The following is a 17901-nucleotide window of genomic DNA, read 5'->3' on the forward strand; positions in this document are numbered from 1 at the left end:
TGAAGAAAGCAACATTGGTTCAGTACTATTAACTAAACTCCTCCCTTCATTTGGCTATCACAGGCTTTTCTGCTAACATCCTTTTATTTTAATTTAAAAACTTTTAAAGATTTTATTTATTTATTTCAGAGAGAGACGACGAGCTGGGGGAGGAGCAGAGGGAGAGGAAGAAGCAGTCTCCCCAATGAGCAGGGAGCCCCGAGCGGGGTTTGATCCCAGGACCCCCAGGATCATGACCTGGGCTGAAGGCAGACGCTTAACCGACTGAGCCACCCGGGCGCCCTGCTAACATCCTTTCTTGATTCCAGGATCCCACAATGCATTTCATCACCGCGGCCTCTTAGTCTCCTCCCTTCTGTGATGGTTTCTCCGTCTTATTTTTTCATGGTCTTGACCGTTTGAGGAGTACCAGGGAGGTAGTCTGCAGAATGTCCCTCAGTTTGGATCTTCCCGATATTTTTCTCATGGATAGACCCGGGTTATGGGTTGGGGGGAAGGAGACCCCAGATGAGACATGCCCTTCTCATCACATGATGGCGGGAGTGCTGGTGTCCACAGGTGCCCCGTCACTTTAAAGTCAGATTACACAGGCGACAATATCCAGCTAGAATTTAATTTTATTTTCTTAGACTTTTGCGCAGCCTGTCAGTTTTCTATCGCTGCCGTGCCAAAGTACAATCTAGTGGCTTTAACGCAACACAGGTTTATTACCAGTTGGTCCGAAGCCAGGCATGGGTTTCACTGTGCCGAAATTAAGATGTTGCCAGGGAGGTCCCTCCATCCAGGTCCTAGGGGGAAAAAAATCCCTTTTCTTGCCTTTTCCAGTTTACAGAGGCCGCCCGATTCCTCGGCTCAGGTCCCCTTACACCATCTTCAAAGCCAGCAATGACAGGTGAGTCTCATGCCCTGTCTCGGGCCTTTTTTTCATCAACACATCTCTTTCTAACCCAGCTGGGAAATGTTCTCCGATTTTAAAGACTTGTGTGATTAAACTGTGCTCACTCAGATAATTCAGGATAATCTCCCCCTCTCAAAGTTCATACTTGTGATACTATATTTATAATAAGAAATATATATATAGTCTTTGTCCAATTCCTGGCACAGAGCTCCTCATACCCTCTAGAATTGCCCAAGTGTTGAGAGCAAGAAAGTGTCTTTTTGGGGCGCCTGAGTGGCTCAGTCGTTTAAGTGTCTGCCTTTAGCTCAGGTCATGATCCTAGGGTCCTGGGATGGAGCCCCACATCGAGCCCTGAGTCAGGCTCCCTGCTCAGTGGGGCACCTGCTTCTCCCTCTCCCTCTGCCTGCCACTCCCCTTGCTTGTGCTCTCTCTCTGTCAAATGAATAAATGAAACGTTAAAAAAAAAAGTGTCTTTTGTTATATTAACGAGGTACCTTTTATTTATTTTTTATTTTTAGTTTTTAAAAATATTTTATTTACTTATCCAAGAGAAAGAAAGAGATGGTGAGCAGGGGGGAGGGGTAGAGGGAGAAGCAGACTCCCCACTGAGCAGGGAACCCCCTCGGGGCTGATCCCAGGACCCCGAGATCATGACCTAAGCCGAAATCAAGAGCCAGACGCTCAACTAACCGAGCCACCCAGGTGCCCCAAGAGGTGACTTTTAGAAAGACCCTAGGTCACCTAAGGATGGGCCTGGTGGCCAGGGGAACCCAAAAAGTGTGATTAGAGAGTTGGAACTTTCAGCTCCACCCACCAACATCAAAGAGGGTTGAGGGGCTGGAGATTGAGTTCAGTCACTAATGGCCAATGATTTAACCAATCAGGAACATAGTGGAGGAGATTCAGGAAGAGTGACAGGCTCAGAGTATTAGAAGCTCCGCCCCTTTCTACCTCCTTTCCTGTGCATCTCTTCAATCTGGTTGTTCCTGAGTTGTACCCTTTTATAATAAACTGGTAATCTAGGGCCATCTGGGTGGCTCAGTCAGTTAAGCACCTGCCTTCGGCTCGGGTCATGATCTCGGGGTCCTGAGATCGAGCCCCGCATTGAGCTCTCTGCTCAGTGGCAAGTTGGCTTCTCCCTCTCGCTCTCTCTCTATGATCTCTCTCGCTCTCACTCTGCCTCAAATAAATAAATAAAATCTAAACAATAACAACAACAACCAAAAAAACCACAAAACCCCCAAACCCTGGTAATGTAGTAAATAAAATGTTTCTCTGACTTCTGTGTGCCTCTCTAGCAGATAAGGAGGGGCGCATGGGGAACTCTGACCTAGAAATCAGAATCACAGGTGACAGTGTGGAATTACAATTAGCATGAGCAGTTAGGATCGGCAGTCACGTGGGAATGAGCCCTTAATCTGTGGAATCTCGCTATCTCCAGGTAGGTTGTGTCAGAACAGAGTTAATTGCTTGCTGGTGTGGGAAAAAACCAAACACACACATCAGAAGTGATGTTAGAAGCTCAGTACCCTTAATCACAACTGCAAAGTCGTTTTTGCTGTGTCAGGAAACGCTTTCACAGGTTCTGGCAGCGAGGGCATGGATATCTTTGGGGGACCATTATTCTTATACAGTACAGAGTTATTTGTAATGTACAGAAGTGATACTGTTACAATTAATGAAATGCTTCCAATTTTCATTTTAAAGTCTATTTCCAACAATTGAGCAAACAGACTCAGGAATAGAACAAACTGGTGGTTGTCAGGGGGATGGGGGCAGGGGAATGGGCAAAATAGGTGAAGGGGATTAAGAGGTTCAAACTTCCAGTTACAAAAGAGGGGTGCCTGGCTGACTCAGTTGCTAGACTATGCAACTCTTGATCTCGGGGTGGTGAGTTTTGGTCTCGGGGTTGTGAATTTGAGCCCCACACTGGGTGTAGAAATCACTTAAAAAATAAAATCTTTTTGTTTTAAAGATTTTATTTGCTTATTGGACACAGAGATAGAGGGAGAGAGAGCAAGGACAAGTAGGCGGAGCGGCAGAGGGAGAGGGAGAAGCAGACTCCCTGCTGAGCAGAGAGCCCGACAGCAGGACTCGATCCCAGGACCCCGGGATCATGACCTGAGCTGAAGGCAGCCACTTCACCGCCTGAGCCACATAGGTGCCCCCAAAATATATACTTTAATTTTTTTTTAAAGGAGGTACAAACTTCCAGTTTTAAAATGAATAAGTCAGGGTGCCTGGGTGGCTCAGTTGGTTGAGCGGCTGACTCTTGATTTCAGCTCAGGTCATGATCTCAGGGTCGTGAGATCAAGCCCCGCATCAGGCTCTGCGCTCAGTGCAGAGTCTGCTTGTCCCTCTCCTGCGGCATCTCCCCCAACTGGCATGCTCTCTCTCTCTAAAATAAATAAATCTTAAAATAATAATAATAATTTAAAAAATAAAATGAAGAAGTCACAAAGATGAAAACTACAGGATGGGGATGGGGAATGTAGTTGATAATACCGTAATAATTTTGTATGGTGACTGTAACTATGCTTACCATGGTGAGCATTTCCTACTATGTGTAAATGTCAAATCAGTATGTCTATGTCATACACCTGAAACTAATATACTGTATGCCAACTCTACTTCCCTGAAAACATGATGATAACAAAGTATATATATATTTTTCAATAAAAACAGTCAGTTGATTTAAAGGATGCTGTCCGCTGAATGTGTCCTCCCCAAATTCATATTCTGAAACTAAATCCCGGTGTGATGGGACTTGGAGGTGGAGCCTTTGGGAGGTGATTAGGTCTTGAGGGTAGAGTCCTCATGAGGAGGACTCTAGATAAAAGAGACTCCAGAGAGCGCCCCTGCCCATTCTGCCGTGCGAAGCCCCTGCTGGGAGGACGGCCGTCTCTGAACCCCTAAGTGAGTCCTCACCAAACACGCAATCTGTGGACCCCTTGATTTGGACTTCCCAGCTTCCAGGACCATGAGAAATCCATTTTCTTGTTGAAGTCTGGCCAGGCTAAGGCAAAGAACAGGTAGGAAGTGGCTGGAGTGGAAAGAAAATCGGGTCTGTTTGGTAGAACGGCCTCCCAGTGACCTGACAACAATTCTGTTGACATAACCCTGTCGATCAAAGCCATCCCCTAGCCGCCCCAGGCCCGTTCCTGTGGCTCCCGGTGGAATTCGCTCAGCAGATCCGGATCCGGTCTGGTAAATATAAAAGGTCTGGTCCTTGGGTGGGGAGCTACATCCTGGAAGAGGCCGCTGAGAAGTTCTCCTCCTCCCAGAGCGAGAAGTTCTCCACTGTGGCAAGAACGGTGACCCCCTCGGAAGACCCCAGCGACCGACAAGCCAGCCCCAGAGTCATGGGCCTTGAGACAGATCTGGAGACCAGCCCAGGTAAGAGGTGGCACAGGGGCCTCAGCCCCGCAGACAGACCAGCTGGGGTGGTGCGGGAGGGCAGACACCCACCCTGGAGCTGCGGGATTCTCAAGCCATGGGCGGTGGGCTTCAATGATTCTGTGTGTTAACAAACATACCAGAACACGAGCTTCCTTCCGAGCCTGTGTCGTGAGGAAGAGCACGTAGTGAAGAGAATTTGTTCCTTGGGTAACTCAAAAAGTTCACTCAGAGTCCAGGCTCTGGATTCACACGGAGCTGGTCTGACACTCGCTTCATTGATACGTTGATCAGTTGGCTCATGGCTTCTCCCTGAGCTGGGTCGGGAGGGTACAAAAGCACGACTGCAGGGCTGCCCAGGACAGACAGCCCCGGGCACTACCAGTGGGCTCTGAGGCTAGGGGCGAGGTTGTGTGGGGGAGGGGAGCGCAGCGTGGTGCTCCCTGAGGACCACCTTTGCACAGGCTGAGCCTCTGCTGCCTTGTCCGTATAAAGTGGCAGGAACTTCCTCTTGCTCGAGGACCTCATTACTTCAGCAGTGAGGTCCGTGGACCAGCAGCACTGGCGTTCCCTGGGGGCTTGTTAAAAATGCAGAGCCTCGGGGACCCCCAGCCTCCTCCAGTGCACCAGAGTCCCCATGGGACGTTCTTGGGCACAGCACAGAGCCCTGATGCCCGGGGCTGTGCTCCCAAAGGCAGACGGCAGAGAGGGGGAAGCCGGGATTCCAACCCAGGTCTCCCTGAGGCTGAAATCCGTGCTCTTAGACTCCACTCCCTTCCCGTCTTTGTGAGTCAACCAAATGGGCAGTGAAACCCTGGCGGAGGGAGGGAACAAGTGAGTGAAATGAAACCACACTTGACTATGCTAACTCCAGCCTTTGGTCTCCTCCTTCCTTCCAGGGGAGAAGCCGGCCTGCCATCAGAAGGCCATCCCCGCCGCTCACCTAACTTTTGTTATCGACTGTGCTCGTGGCAAACAGCTCTCCCTGGTGGCCCCCCCGGTGCCGCCCCGAGCCCCTGGTCCTCATCTAGGACCTGTCACTCCTCCGATGAAGACCTATATCTTGTTCTGCGGAGGAAACCGGCCCCACATGACTCAGGAGGCCCCTCCGGGTGGGGTCCACCTGGCCCACACCGGGGGGACCCTGCCACCCCGCAGAGGGACGGTGGCCCCAGCTTCCTCCCCAGTCAGCCCACGGGTCCCCCAGGAGGCTCCTGAAGCCAAGGGGAACCCCTTGAAGATTGTGCCCTCGAGGTCTTCAGCTTGGGGCACGGTCATCGGCTCGCTCAAGGCCCTCTCCTCCTGCGTCTGTGGGCAGGCAGAGTAACTGGAAGAGCTTGGCTGTGGAGGAGGGGGTTGGCACGGCCGGCTCGAGAGCTGGGGGACTGCAGCTCCCAAAGCCCCAGCCCCCTTCCCCAGCCAAGCAGGAGTCTTTATGCCGGAGCCAAGGAAGAGCATTAGATCGATCAAGGACATCTGAAACAGCCACCAAGTACACACTCAAAGGTCTCCTCCTTCCTCCTCCTTATCTTTGCTCACCTTTCACTAGAAGCAGGGTAAGGCACCTGCGCTTGGAAAGAGACCAATTCGTTCCTACAGCAAATCCTAATAGGGCAACTTCTGCATGCCAGGCTCTGCCGAGTACTAGGGAAGACACCACAGCGTCCTTGGCGCTTATCCTCGGGGCGGTGGGTGGGGGTGAGGGGAAGGGTTAAATAAGGAACCAAATAAATAAAGATGATTTTGAACAGTGATGGAACGAGTGCTGTGTAGGAGCTGAAATGGGGTGCCGGGATGGGGAGTGATGGGGGCAAAAAGCTTTTCTGATACGGTGGGTGGGAAAGGCCTGAGTGGGTAACAAGGTATGACCTAAAAGACGAGAAGGAGCCAGCACTGTGGACATCAGGGGCCGACCCGAGTGGCGTCAGGACGCCCCAGGGCAACAGGCAGGGGCCACGAGTTGTCCGCCGCCATCCTGGCTCTCGTGCAAGTGTGTGGGTCCCTGGGAGGCCCCGACACCAGGTGGGGAAATTCAGGGGGGCAGGTGGGACCTGGCGATTCATAATGGGAAATAAGGGGACCTGCTTCTCGACGGGGCACGGGAGGGGCTCCGCACGGTAATGGGGGGTCATGTTGGAACAGATACAAACAAGAGCGCTCATTTCCCGAGTGGCTACAGCAGACCAGGCTCATACGCCCCCAGGGATACAAGGGGCGGGTGGTCCCTGTCTCACGGGGCCGTCGTGTTACCCAGCGGGAAGTGGGGTCACTGACGTGTGTGTGAGGCTGCGTGTAGGTCTAAGATGCACGACGTTGTGCGGAAGCATATCTCTAGGCTTTCTCCTTAAAATTGTTGAATGTTCAGGGCGCCTGGGTGGCTCCGTTGGTTAGGTGTCTGACTCTTGATTTCCGCTCAGGTCGTGAGATCGAGCCCTGCGTCAGCTCCGTGCTGGGCAGGGAGCCTGCTTAATTTTCTCTCCCTCTCCCTCTCTGAAACAAAACTGTTGAAGTCTCACTTACTTATTCAACGACTATTTTACTAGTTTCCTGCAAACTCCAGTAGCTAAGGTGTATTGGCCGTTTGCTCTGTGCCAGGGGAGCGACAGCCTTGCAGGGCCTATGTGAGAAAGCACAGATTAGGGAGCTGGAGTACACGGATGCGCTCGGCGGACTCTCTCCCAGGCAAAGGGGATCCAGAGAGAACAGCCATACCTCAGTCCTCCGGGAGCTCACGGCCTGGGAGGGGGCAGGGGCGGGCAAGAGTAAGGGCGTACAGAGTAATGCGGGGCTGGAGGAGGGTGTCCAGCCCACTCTGAGGAGAGGAGATCAGGGAGGGCTTCCTGTAGGACGTGATGTCTAGACTAAGACGTGACCAGCGAGTGAGCCACACAAAGGCCAGGGAACGGGGGTGGGGAGTGTCCCAGGAAGAAGGACCAGAGTCATTCGGTCTGGCTGGAGTATATTCATCCATTCACTCAGTATTACTGGACACCCACTGTGTGCCAGGCTCTGGACTAGACCCCCGGCTGGAGCAGTGATAAGACAGACAAGGCCCCGCCCTGGAGGAGCTTATTCTCCAGTTGGGGGAAGACAACGTGTGTATGTGCACACGGGACAGCGGCCGGAGAAGTGGCAGGGACCTCATCACGTGAGGCCTTGCAGGCCATGACGAGGGCTTTAGATTTTATTCTAAGATACATTCTGTTGGAAATTGTGAGCAGAGAGTGACATGCTCAGACCTATTTTTTAAAAAAAAGTTCCTGTGGGGCACCTGGCTGGCTCAGTGAGTAGAGCATGTGACTTTTTAAAAAAAGTTTATTTCGTTATTTGTTTATTTATGTATGTATGTATTTATTTAAGTAATCTCTCCACCCATCGCGGGGCTTGAACTCACGACCCCGAGATTGAGAGTTGCATGTTCTTCTACTGAGCCAGCCAGGAGCCCTGAGCATGTGACTCTTGATCTTGGGGTCGTGAGTTCAAGCCCCAGGATGAGCGCGGCACTTACTTCAAAGCAAAATGAAACTTTCCCAACTCCTGTGCTGGGACCAGAAGGCAAGGGTGGAGGTGCAGGAGGGGGTGGGAAGCTTAGGAGGCTGTGCCCCAAGCCAGACAAAGGGGGGTGGCGACTTGGTCTAGAGAGGTAGTGACACAGTAATCTGGATGACATCTGTCCCTCCTCTCTCCTCTCGTGGCTGGGAAGCACTGGAGTGGAGGAGCCCAAAGACGCAGCCGCAAAGGGAGTTCGAGGCCGTCAAGGAAGAGGGTGGGCCTGTGGCTGCACATGCAGCTTTGTAACAGCAGGTGTCGCCCTATCATCAGACTGGAGGGCACTGTGTCCTGGCCTGGCTGGGAGGGCACCGAGTCCTGCGCCGGCCACCCAGTGGGGTCCATGCTTCCAAAAGCCAAACTTCATTCTAACCAACACCCACTTCGTCCCCATAATGACTATATGTATATATGTGTGTATATATATATCTGCATGTTTTTAAGTTTATTTATTTGTTTTTTAGTACTCTATACCCAGCATGGGGCTCGAACTCACGATCCTGAGATCAAGCGTCACCTGCTCTCTGACAGAGCTAGCCAGGTGCCCCACAATGACGTATATTTTCATATGCACCACACCCCACCTGTGTTCCTCTCACACCAGACCAGAGAGGTGGGTACGACTTTTATTGCCATTTTGCAGGTGAGGAAAGAGGCGGAGCCCAAATGCAAACCCCAGGCAGTGTGACTCCACACTTGTGAGCCACAGCATCGTGACCCCGAGCCTTGCCGCTGGCACTGTGCTCACATTTGTTCAATGGGCAAATGGCTTGATGAGGACCCAGCCTAGGGCCTGACATGGTGCAGAGCGTGTGTGGGGCTGAACAGGTGAGCAGAGCCCACCCTGATATGGAGCTCACAGGGGGAGGAGAGAGCTCAGTTCGTCTGTCCACCCACAATCCTGTGAGGCACTCTCCCACTTTACAGATGTGGAAACTGAGGCTCAGGTAGGGAAAGCTCTGGCCCAAGGTCATACAGCTAGCGAGTAGCAGAGCCAGGGGTGAAATTAAGGTAGTTTGACTTCAGAGCTTTGCCTACCATCCATACCGTAGGAACTCAGCAAAATTCTGTTGAAGGAATGAATGAATCAATCAATCAATAAAAGACTTTATTGAACTAGCGAGTTAAAGTGTAAGTAAATGTGTTTCCGGGTTGGCAGCCATGCTTCATCAGGACTGTGTCCCCAGTACCTTAAAGTGTCTATATATGACAGGGGGTGGTGGAGAATTGTGTGAGAAGGAGGGGAGATGGGCGCTTGGGTGGTTCAGTCAGTTGAGCATCCAGCTCTTGGTTTCGGCTCACATCATGATCTCAGGGTCAAGGGATCGAGCCCCGGGTCGGGCTCTGCACTCAGCAGGGAGTCTGCTTGAGATTCTCTCTCTCCCTCTCTCTCCCTCTGCCCCTCCCTGTCTCATTCTCTCTCTCTCTCCCCCTCTAAAATAAATAAATAAATCTATTCTTTTTAAGATTTTTTTATTTATTTGAGAGAGTGAGAGCATGAGTGGGGGGAGGGGCAGAGGGCGAGGGAGAAGCGGACTCCCCGCTGAGCAGGGAGCCTGATGAGGGACTCGATCTCAGGACCCCAAGATCATGACCCAAGCCAGAAGCAGATGCTTAGCCGACTGAGTCACCCAGGTGCCCCTAAAGAAATCTTTTAAAAAAATAAATTACATTTTTTAAAAAGGAGGGGAGGGAGGGAAGGACTCGGAAGGATGGAAGGAAGGTGAAGATTTGCTGTCCTGCCCTCTCCTCAGGGGGTCCTAGCGCCAGCAGCGCTGCTCTGTGCCCAGAGGGCCCGCACCCAGTCTAGTAGCCCCCAGACTCCCATGAAAGATTGTCGCTGGGTCCAGGCCTTGGAGGACTGGGGACTGGCCCAGCTGGCTGGTCACCGTGAGCCCCAGGCCAGGTGTGGGATGGCCCAGCTGTGCTGACAGTAAATAACACTCCCTCCCATGCCCAGAGGCTCCTGCCTTGGGCACCGTTCCTGCAGACTCAAGTCACCATGTGCCCCAGGACCCTCTGCTGTTTGAGGACAGAGCCTGGGGGATGGAACCTTGGCTTTCCTTGTTTAGAAAACAAGCGCATTTTAACAAGAGTTTAGCATTTATTAAGCTTATACTAAAACACCATCGCTCTCTGGTTCCTCATAGCAGCCCTGGGAGGGTGGTGCCTGATCTTTGTCTCTGGGATGAGGAAACTAAAGCATCCAGAGGCTTCTCTCCCCCCACCTCCAGCTCCAGGGCCCAGACAGGATCTTCTGAGATGGCCAGGGGACCTTTTAGCTCTGCCCTTACCTGCTTTTCATGGAGAGGCAGCTCCTCTATCCTCTGGCCTGAGTCTTGGCCTCAAGGGAGCCCCAGACAGTGTGGGTGAAGGGGGGGAGGTCAGGATCCGCATCTGAATGAGGTCACAGTAGCTGAGCCCTCCTGGGCGTTTTCGGGGCGTGGCATACTTGAGCTCCAGTCAGCTCCCAGGTGCCAAACCCTTTACACGCATTACAAAACCTTGGCAATGGATTCCATTAGCACCACTGGCAGATGGGGTAAATGAGGCACAGACGGATTATGTTACTTACTCGGGATCGCACAGCTCAGAAGCAGCAGGGGCAGGACTCGAACCCAGGGCGTGCAGCTCCAGAGTCTATGCTGACCCTCCACTATTTCCTGAGGCTTGCTAGCTTTTCAAAAAATCCTACAAACACGCACTTAGCTCCCTTCCCATGCCAGACTTCGGAGCAAGGAAGGAGAATAAGGCGTCTTCCGCCCCTGCGGAACTAGGATCTGAGGACACTGGGGAGAACAGAGATGAGGGGTGCACACTGTGGGGGATGGGCATTACCTCTGGGCCACGGAAAGGGGGCAATGGGCATGAAGGCGGTTGGTCTGGAAGCCATGCCCTGGCCTGAGGTTCTGGAGGCCCGGGTCTTCATCTCACCTCTGCCACTGACTTCTGTGTGACCCTGGGCAAGGCTCTAGCCCTCCCTGGGCCTCAGTTTCCCCACCAGACCCAGAGGAGTTTGGAGTGACTCCAAGGGGACAGGGCCGGCCAACCAAGCCGGCCCTCACCCTCAGGCAAGCCCCCCTTTCATCTGAGTTTCAGTTTCTTTTGAACACAAAGTTTGGGCCTAGGGTTCTTTGGGCCTTTGTCTGTGTCCCTGAGCTGGGAGCTCTAGAAGGCTTTCTGGAGGAGGTGGCTTTGGACCTGAACGAAAGGAACTTTCTAGTTCCTTGGCACCCTTCAGGGTCTCTGGCACCACCTGACCTGGACCTTCTCTCAGGTCTCCAGCCCTGGAAGGTTGCATCTTTGCAACTTCCCCTGCCCTCCTGCCCAGGCCCACTCCAAAAACTATATGAGATGTACAATTTGACTTCCCTGTACAGAATGCCGGGATAGCGGCAGGGGAGCTGACTTAACCCTCTGATGGTGTTGTGTTGGGGGGGAAGGGGGGAGGGACTGATTCCGGTTTTCTAGAGAGGACTTTCTAGAGCCGACTTTCTAGAGCCATAGACAAGAATTCAAATCCCAGCCATGCCACTTCCAATCTGGGTGACCTTGGGCCAGTTGCTTGACCTCTCTGAACCTCCTTGGTACCTACCTTGCAGAATTATTGTGGGGACGAGCAGTATGCTTGGCACACACTAGGCGCTCAATGAATGGGGCTGCTAAAATTATTCTTCACGGGGTGGTAGTGGGGGTGGGGCACAGGGCCTGCAGCCAGGCCTATATTTAGCCTGGAAAGGGTGGGGGGCCCGGGGAGACAAAGCGCCTGGGCCAGCCCAGGCGCCCAGGGGGCGGAGCCGATGAAAGAGGGCCTGCCGTCCCCATCTCCCCGCCTCCTCCCCCGCAGGGTCACCTTGGTGGGAGGGCTCTCTCAGACACAGCTTCTGCTCTGTCCCCCGCGAAATCTTCATCTCCCAAAACCTCGGTCTGGGAAGAGGGCTGCTGGGGCCGGAGGTGGGGCGTATTCGGCCCCACTGGCCACTTGGGGGGAGCTGCCAGGTTTCCCAGGCGGGGCTGTCCGCCGCCCAGCCCCGCCCCCTTCGCGACCCAGGGAGGGGCATCGCTGGGGTCGGAAAGCCAAGGTGAGCCTGACCCTGGGTGCGGGTCGACGGAGACGGGGAAGCTGGCCCGGCTCCACCCCAACCCCCGCGCCGATGAGTTTCGGGGCTGCAAATAGCCCAGTGGAATCAGTGAGTCACGGAGGCTGGAAATACCGCGCCCCCTCTCCCCTCTCCTCCCCTCCTCCCCTCCTCCCTCTTGCAGCCCGACCTGCGCTGGGGAGCGCCTGACACTCCGGTTTCAGCAGCGCCTCGTGGTGTTGGGGGTGGGGTCCCTCCAGAGCGCACCCAGACTCCCTGACCCGGCCAGCCCCTGCAGCCAGGGTTCAGCCCTGCCCTGCCGCTGGGTCTGTGCGACCCTGAGCCAGTCACTCAGCCAGTCTGGTCCTCAGACACGATGGGCTTCAAGAGGGCAGGTGACGCGACGACGACGACGACGCAGGACAGCTGGCCCGCCTTTGGTGTCCCAGTGCCTGCAACAGTGCCTGGCATGTGGTATCAGGGGCTGGCAGTTGGAAGAGAAGGCACTGCAAGGTTTTTCAGGGAAACAATTCTGGGATTCCTCTCTGGTGGGTCTGGGAGCCGAGGGAGGAGGCCAAAGGACACCCACATTTCTGTGAGGTCCTTGAAATGTACTTGAACTGCCACCCCAGGCCCCAAATCTCAAGGAAGGCATGTCAGTTTATTCTGGGGTTTCTCCCCCTGGCTGCCTCCAGCCCCATCCCAAGTTTGAGAACTTCAGGCAGGTGATGTCCAGAAGTCTGTGATTCTGTTGTTTATTGTGTGTGCAGGGTACAATGCTCGGGTCCTCCCATGCTCCCTTCCACCCCCCCAGTCAGTCATCCCCTAAGGACCCCAGAATGGCAGGGGTGAGAGGCCACCCTATAGAACACTGACCTAAGAGGTGCAGGAGAGAGAAGCTGGCCCCGCCTCCTGCCCCCAGGGAGTCTCTGCTACTGTGAACCACCCCTTCCCCCCCACCCCTGCTTCTGTATGTTGGAGACTGAGCCAGTGTCACTGGGGGTATCTGGGGCTCCCCAGGATGAAGGCTGCCTGGAGGTCCCCTGCCCTGGACTGGAGACTAGGAGGGAACTGAGCTGGGGCCTCTTCCTATGATCTGGGCAGTCTCCAGCAGGACGATGCGGGGCAGGGTGCAGAGGCCACGAGGGGCAGAAGGAGGGGCACTACCCCCCAGGGCTCAGAGGGGTGGGGGGCGCTCGAGAGCAGCTTTCACAGCCTGGGTTCAGATCCAACCTTTAATGAGTGAGCCGGGCATTCAACTGCTCAGAGACTCTGTTTCCCCATCGATAAAAATAGAGATTGTAAAATCTGATTTTAGAATGTGCTGGATTCAGCCTCCACTAATGGTAATGCTCAGTATTTGAAGGACATGACCATGGGCATGTGTGTGTGGTGTATACACACACCAAGCCTATAGATTCATTGATTAAAGAGGGGGAAGAATGGGGGAGGTGACTGGCCGCAGGGGAAGATTGACAAGAAGCTGGGGTCCAACCTTGAAGACTCAAGGCCCCATCCGTGCTGTCTCTCCCACCTTAGCTGGGTGACCTGTCTGCAGGGGAGGCAGCCCCGGGAGCCCAGGTCTCCAGGTGGGAGGCAGGACCAGCCCCACCCCTCAGCTAGGCCTTGCCTGAGGGCACAAGCGGGTAAGGGGGGCAGGGGTGTTGTACAGCTCCTCAGGAACCGGCTATATTGGAAAAACCCCATCTATATACAGACATTGGGCAGCCCAGCCCTGCAGCTGGCTTGGGGCTCGGGGAGTGGTGGAGGGGAGCTTCCCCCCCCCGCCCCCGTGGCTGTCCCCTCTGGCTTCCCTGTGCAGTTCTGCTTGGATCAGCGCCCCAGCCTAATATCTGCTTCTGCCTCCCCTGCTCCCCCCTGCCCTGGGGGTCCCAGATCCCTGTCCCCTCTGCCCCTGCCCTGCAGAGACCCCAGAGATCAAAGGATTTGTCCATCTGTCTGTCCTGCAGACTACTTGCCTAGAGATCCTGCCTGTCCCAGTGCCCCTTCCCCAGAGTGGGCTCCCCGGGAGCTTCCTTTCCCATCTCAATCCCTTTATTCCGGATTAAGTGAAAGAGGCCACATCTGGAATCTGGGGGCCACAGGTGAGGCAAAAGGTTCCCTGGCCTGCCCTGGAGAGCAGAAGGCCCCAGTTCAGGGGGGGATGACCCACCTCAGGGCCTGGAACTTGAGCTGAGATGTCCTGCAAGCTGTCATGAGGGGTGAGGAAAACTTCTCTGGTAGGCCAGTTGGGGAGAAGAGGGGGAGCGGGAGGGGACAGGGAGGGGGAGGCCCTCAGATTTTGATCTCCGTCCTGAAGGTCTGCTGGACGTGCTCCGTGTGTGGGTGGCGCCGGGCCCGGATGGTGAGGCTGCCGTCCTCCCTCAGGGCAGAGGTCACGGAAGTGGGGTCCACATCCTCGGGCAGCTGGCACTTGTGAGCGAAGGTGTTCATGACTGTGCCGTCAGCTGCCAGCTGGGGAAGGGGTGAGGGGTCAGGGCAGGGTGCCCCTCACCCCTGTCCTGCTCAGGTCAAGCCACAGCCCTGTCTCCCTCCTCTCAGGCCAGCCAGGCCCCTGCATGTCCATGCCAAGGGGTTCTAGTCTCAGGTGCAGAGGGGCTGGCCCGGGGGGCGATGGCTGGGACAGCGACAGAGGTGCTCAGGGGAGCCCCAGTGCTTCCAAGGGGGAGGCAAGGGGCTGGGTGGGGCTAGCTCAGAGGGGGAGGAGCTCGGTGGCAGAATCTGGAGCTCCAGAGCCACAAAGAGAAGACGGCTCGGAGCAGGGCCGTGCCCTCTGGGATGCCCAGACACATGGGGTGTCCGCCGCCCCGGCTGGACAGGCGGCCCCTCCCCCCATGGTTTGGCCAGCACATAGTGTCCAGAGGAGCCTAGGGTGGCTGAGTCACTGGCGGGGGTTGGAGGCTGGCACGTGCTGCCCTGGTCCTGGTGCCCACAGGCCTCGGCTTCTCCACCGAGGTGCCGGGGCAGCCAGCCTCCCGAGCTCAGGAGAGGAAACCAGGCCCTGGAGCATCCGCAGGAAGCCTTGGACAGACCCTCCCTGCTGGGCGGCGGTGGCTGCGGCCCTGTGGGGGGCAGCAGCCCTGGTCAGGCTGGGCCACACGCTCCTCCCCAGCAGAGGCCTCCTGGGAGCTGGGACTCTGAGACCCTAGTGACCCAGTGACCCTGAGCCCCGTGGGTGCAGGGAGTGTGGGGTCTGGAGTGTGTCTGACCCTGAACAGCAGGGTCTGCCCACCCTTGGGCCCCGTTCAAGGATCCAGGATGGGGGCTGAACCTCTGGGTGGGGGTGGAAAAAGGGGCTCGAAGGGTGTCACGTGGGGGAACTCTTCCCCCCAGCTTCCCTGGGAGCCCCCCACCTACCCACATGCCTGCCAGAAAAGCTGTCCCCACTCAGTACCCATCTCCATCCTCTTGGCTCCCCCCTCACCTCACCTCCTCAGGTGCCCCCTGCCTCCACCCCTCCACCCCTCTCCCATACCTGCTGCGGTGCCCTCAGCAGCCCTTGTCTCCTAAAGAAAGGATCCCAGCACCTTGGGGCAGGGTGAGGCAGCCATGGGGAGGCTGCTCGGCCTACCACTAACAGGAGCAAGGTCTCCAGTCCGCCAAGGGAGGTTGGGGTGGGGAGGGGCACCAGTCAGGGTCTGGGGTCCCAGCAGGGGCACAGGAGTGGGGACGCTGGGCAGAGGGTACAGATGTGGAACCAGGGTCCGGGCAGGGTGGGCAGGCTCACCTTCTCTGCCCGCACCTCGATGTGGTTGTTGGAGGTGGTGACAATGATGTCTTCAGGTGAGAAGTCGCTCACGTCCACTGCAAACTCATAGGCGTCCCCGAGGGTCTTGATGTTGCCCGGCGCCCCGGGACGGGCTGTGGGGAAGGCTGCTGTGAGCTGAGCCCCGGGCACACCTGCCTCTAGAACCCGGGTTTCTGGCTCCTCTTGGGGAAAGGGGCTGGCCCCCAGGCCTGACCTCCCCCTCAGCTGTTGTTCCTAACCCCCCTGCCCACAGCTCCTCACCTCCGGCAGCCCGCCCTTTCCGTGGTGGGGATGGGGCCTCGCCTAGCACAGGTGGGCTGGGTGACACTGTGTGTGGCAGCCCACCCAGGCCTGGGGGCTGGGGGTTGCCTCCCACTCCTCAACCCGGTCCAGTCCTCCAGGGCTCCAGCGAGGACCTGGCCACGGGCCCTGTGTGGCCATTGGCGTCAGAGCTGACCTCTGGGGCCACAGCCGTTCTTGTGGCCACATCTGTCTCTGTGGCCACATCTGTCCTGGTGGCCACATGCGGCTATAGTCGTGCGGCACCTGCTCTGGGCGGCTGCCCTGGAGCAGGGGTCCCCTACCCATGCATCTCCCCTCCGAGCCCTGACAACTTGCCTGGGAAGGCCAGGGGCTCCGAGTGGGGCCGCATGAAGCTGCCAAAGTCCTCGGAAAACATACTCAGGGCTTTGTCCATGGGCGGGTCCTGGGCTGGGAGGCCGCGGGAGGCTGAGGAGGACGAGGACGAGGATGAGGATGAGGACGAGGACGAGGAGGAATGGAAGCTTCTCTCCGCTCTGAAGGTGGAGGAGGTCCTGTGGCTCATCCACGGGCGGGCGGCCGGGCCCTGGCCAGGCGGGCAGGGGGACAAGAGAGGGTGTGGGCAGCAGGCTCTGGGGGAGCGTGCCGGGCCCTGCTTGCCGGTGCTTTATAAGGCCCGACCGTCCCTGGGCTTGGGGCCAGCCCCTTGTCTCCTAGCTAAATTTAGGCCTCGCCTCGGCCCGGAGGGGGCTGGAAATCTTCTCCGGTGAGGCGGCACTGCTGACAGTCCGGCACACACGCAGGCCCAGGCTGAGCTCACAGCCCGGCATTCCAGGCCGATAACTGCAGCCCGGGGCCTCCGCAGCGGCGGGCCGGGGGCAACCTGTCCCCTCGCTGCTCAGACCCCCGTGCCTGCTGCGGGACCTTGTGTGTGGGGTGTCTCTGTCTCCCCCATCAGCCTGGGTGGGGGGCTGCTCTCTAAGGACTGTGCCTCCCCCATCAGACTGCAAGCTTCTTGGCAATAGGATTTTCTGTTTCTGGTCCCCTCTCCCCCAAAGTGCCAGTCCTTGGTAAGGGGGGATCTAGGGGGTGGGCAGTCAGGTGAGCGGGGGCCCAAGTGCCTGGCTCTGGGGAGAGCATGGGATGCCAGGTCAGAAGGTAGGGGTGGGTGGAGGACCTCCATCTGTTGGTCCCCTGCGTGAGGTGAGAGACTCCTTCCCTCAGGGCAGATAATGTTTACAACCATCTCTTAGGAAGGACTGAGACAGCCCCNNNCGGGGGGGGGGGGGGGGGTAGAATGTGCAGCTGTCCCCCTGCCCGCTCCCACGGGGACCCAGATTCTGTGCTTGCCCTCCTCCCACTCTCAGAGCATTTTGGGGCCCCAAGAGGAGGAAGCTGGCGGCCCTTAGGCCAGGGTGGGGGTTGGGCCAGGACTCAGGGGAGGGGGGCAGATAACTTGGTAATTGTCCTTCAAGGTCTAGAAGGTTATGTTGCTGGGAACTGTCTGCTTGACCCCCAGCTCATTGAAGATGCTTGGGTCTATGGCAGGCGGGATTTCAGGGAAAGGGAAAGGAGAATTCCGGAAGACGCTCTTCTAGCTCGGACTTCTGGAGGGCCTCCTGGCTGTGAGCTTTCCAGCACCGCCCCATTTGATCCCCACCCAGCTCGGTGAGGGAAAGAGGCGTTGTTCCCATTTTACGGGGCGGGAAAGCAGAGTCTCACAGAGAGGGCGGGGCTTGCACGTAGGTAAGGGGCCCGAGCTGGGATTCGGACCAGGTGGGTCTGATTCAAAGCCCTCCAGGAGGGGCACCTGGTGGCTCAGTCAGTTAAGTGTCTGCCTTCCGCTCAGGGCATGATCCCGGGGTCCTGGTGTCGAGCCAGGTGTCAGGGGAGTCTGCTTTTCCCTCTGCCCCTGTCCTGCTCCCTGCTTGTTTTCTCTCTCCCCCCCC

At 56.4% G+C, this 17901-nt stretch overlaps 2 protein-coding genes across 2 annotated transcripts; one reads left to right on the forward strand and one right to left on the reverse strand.

Annotated features, from left to right (window-relative positions):
- Positions 1–885: 885 nt before the first annotated feature.
- Positions 886–5621, forward strand: SRARP (steroid receptor associated and regulated protein). The gene is made up of 3 exons (XM_008694915.2): positions 886–892; positions 4043–4294; positions 5194–5621. The coding sequence occupies exons 1-3, from the start codon at positions 886–888 to the stop codon at positions 5619–5621; spliced, it is 687 nt and encodes a 228-aa protein (XP_008693137.2).
- A 7271-nt stretch (positions 5622–12892) lies between these two features.
- On the reverse strand, positions 12893–16587 carry HSPB7 (heat shock protein family B (small) member 7). The gene is made up of 3 exons (XM_008694688.2): positions 16310–16587; positions 15671–15804; positions 12893–14397 (listed from the first exon to the last, which is right to left on the reverse strand). Exons 1-3 carry the CDS (start codon positions 16515–16517, stop codon positions 14218–14220), a joined length of 522 nt encoding a protein of 173 aa, XP_008692910.1. The 5' UTR covers positions 16518–16587; the 3' UTR covers positions 12893–14217.
- Between the last annotated feature and the right edge of the window lie 1314 nt (positions 16588–17901).

The sequence above is a fragment of the Ursus maritimus genome, unplaced genomic scaffold (genome assembly GCF_017311325.1).
Source record: "Ursus maritimus isolate PB19 unplaced genomic scaffold, ASM1731132v1 scaffold_32, whole genome shotgun sequence".
NCBI classification, from domain to species: domain Eukaryota; kingdom Metazoa; phylum Chordata; class Mammalia; order Carnivora; family Ursidae; genus Ursus; species Ursus maritimus.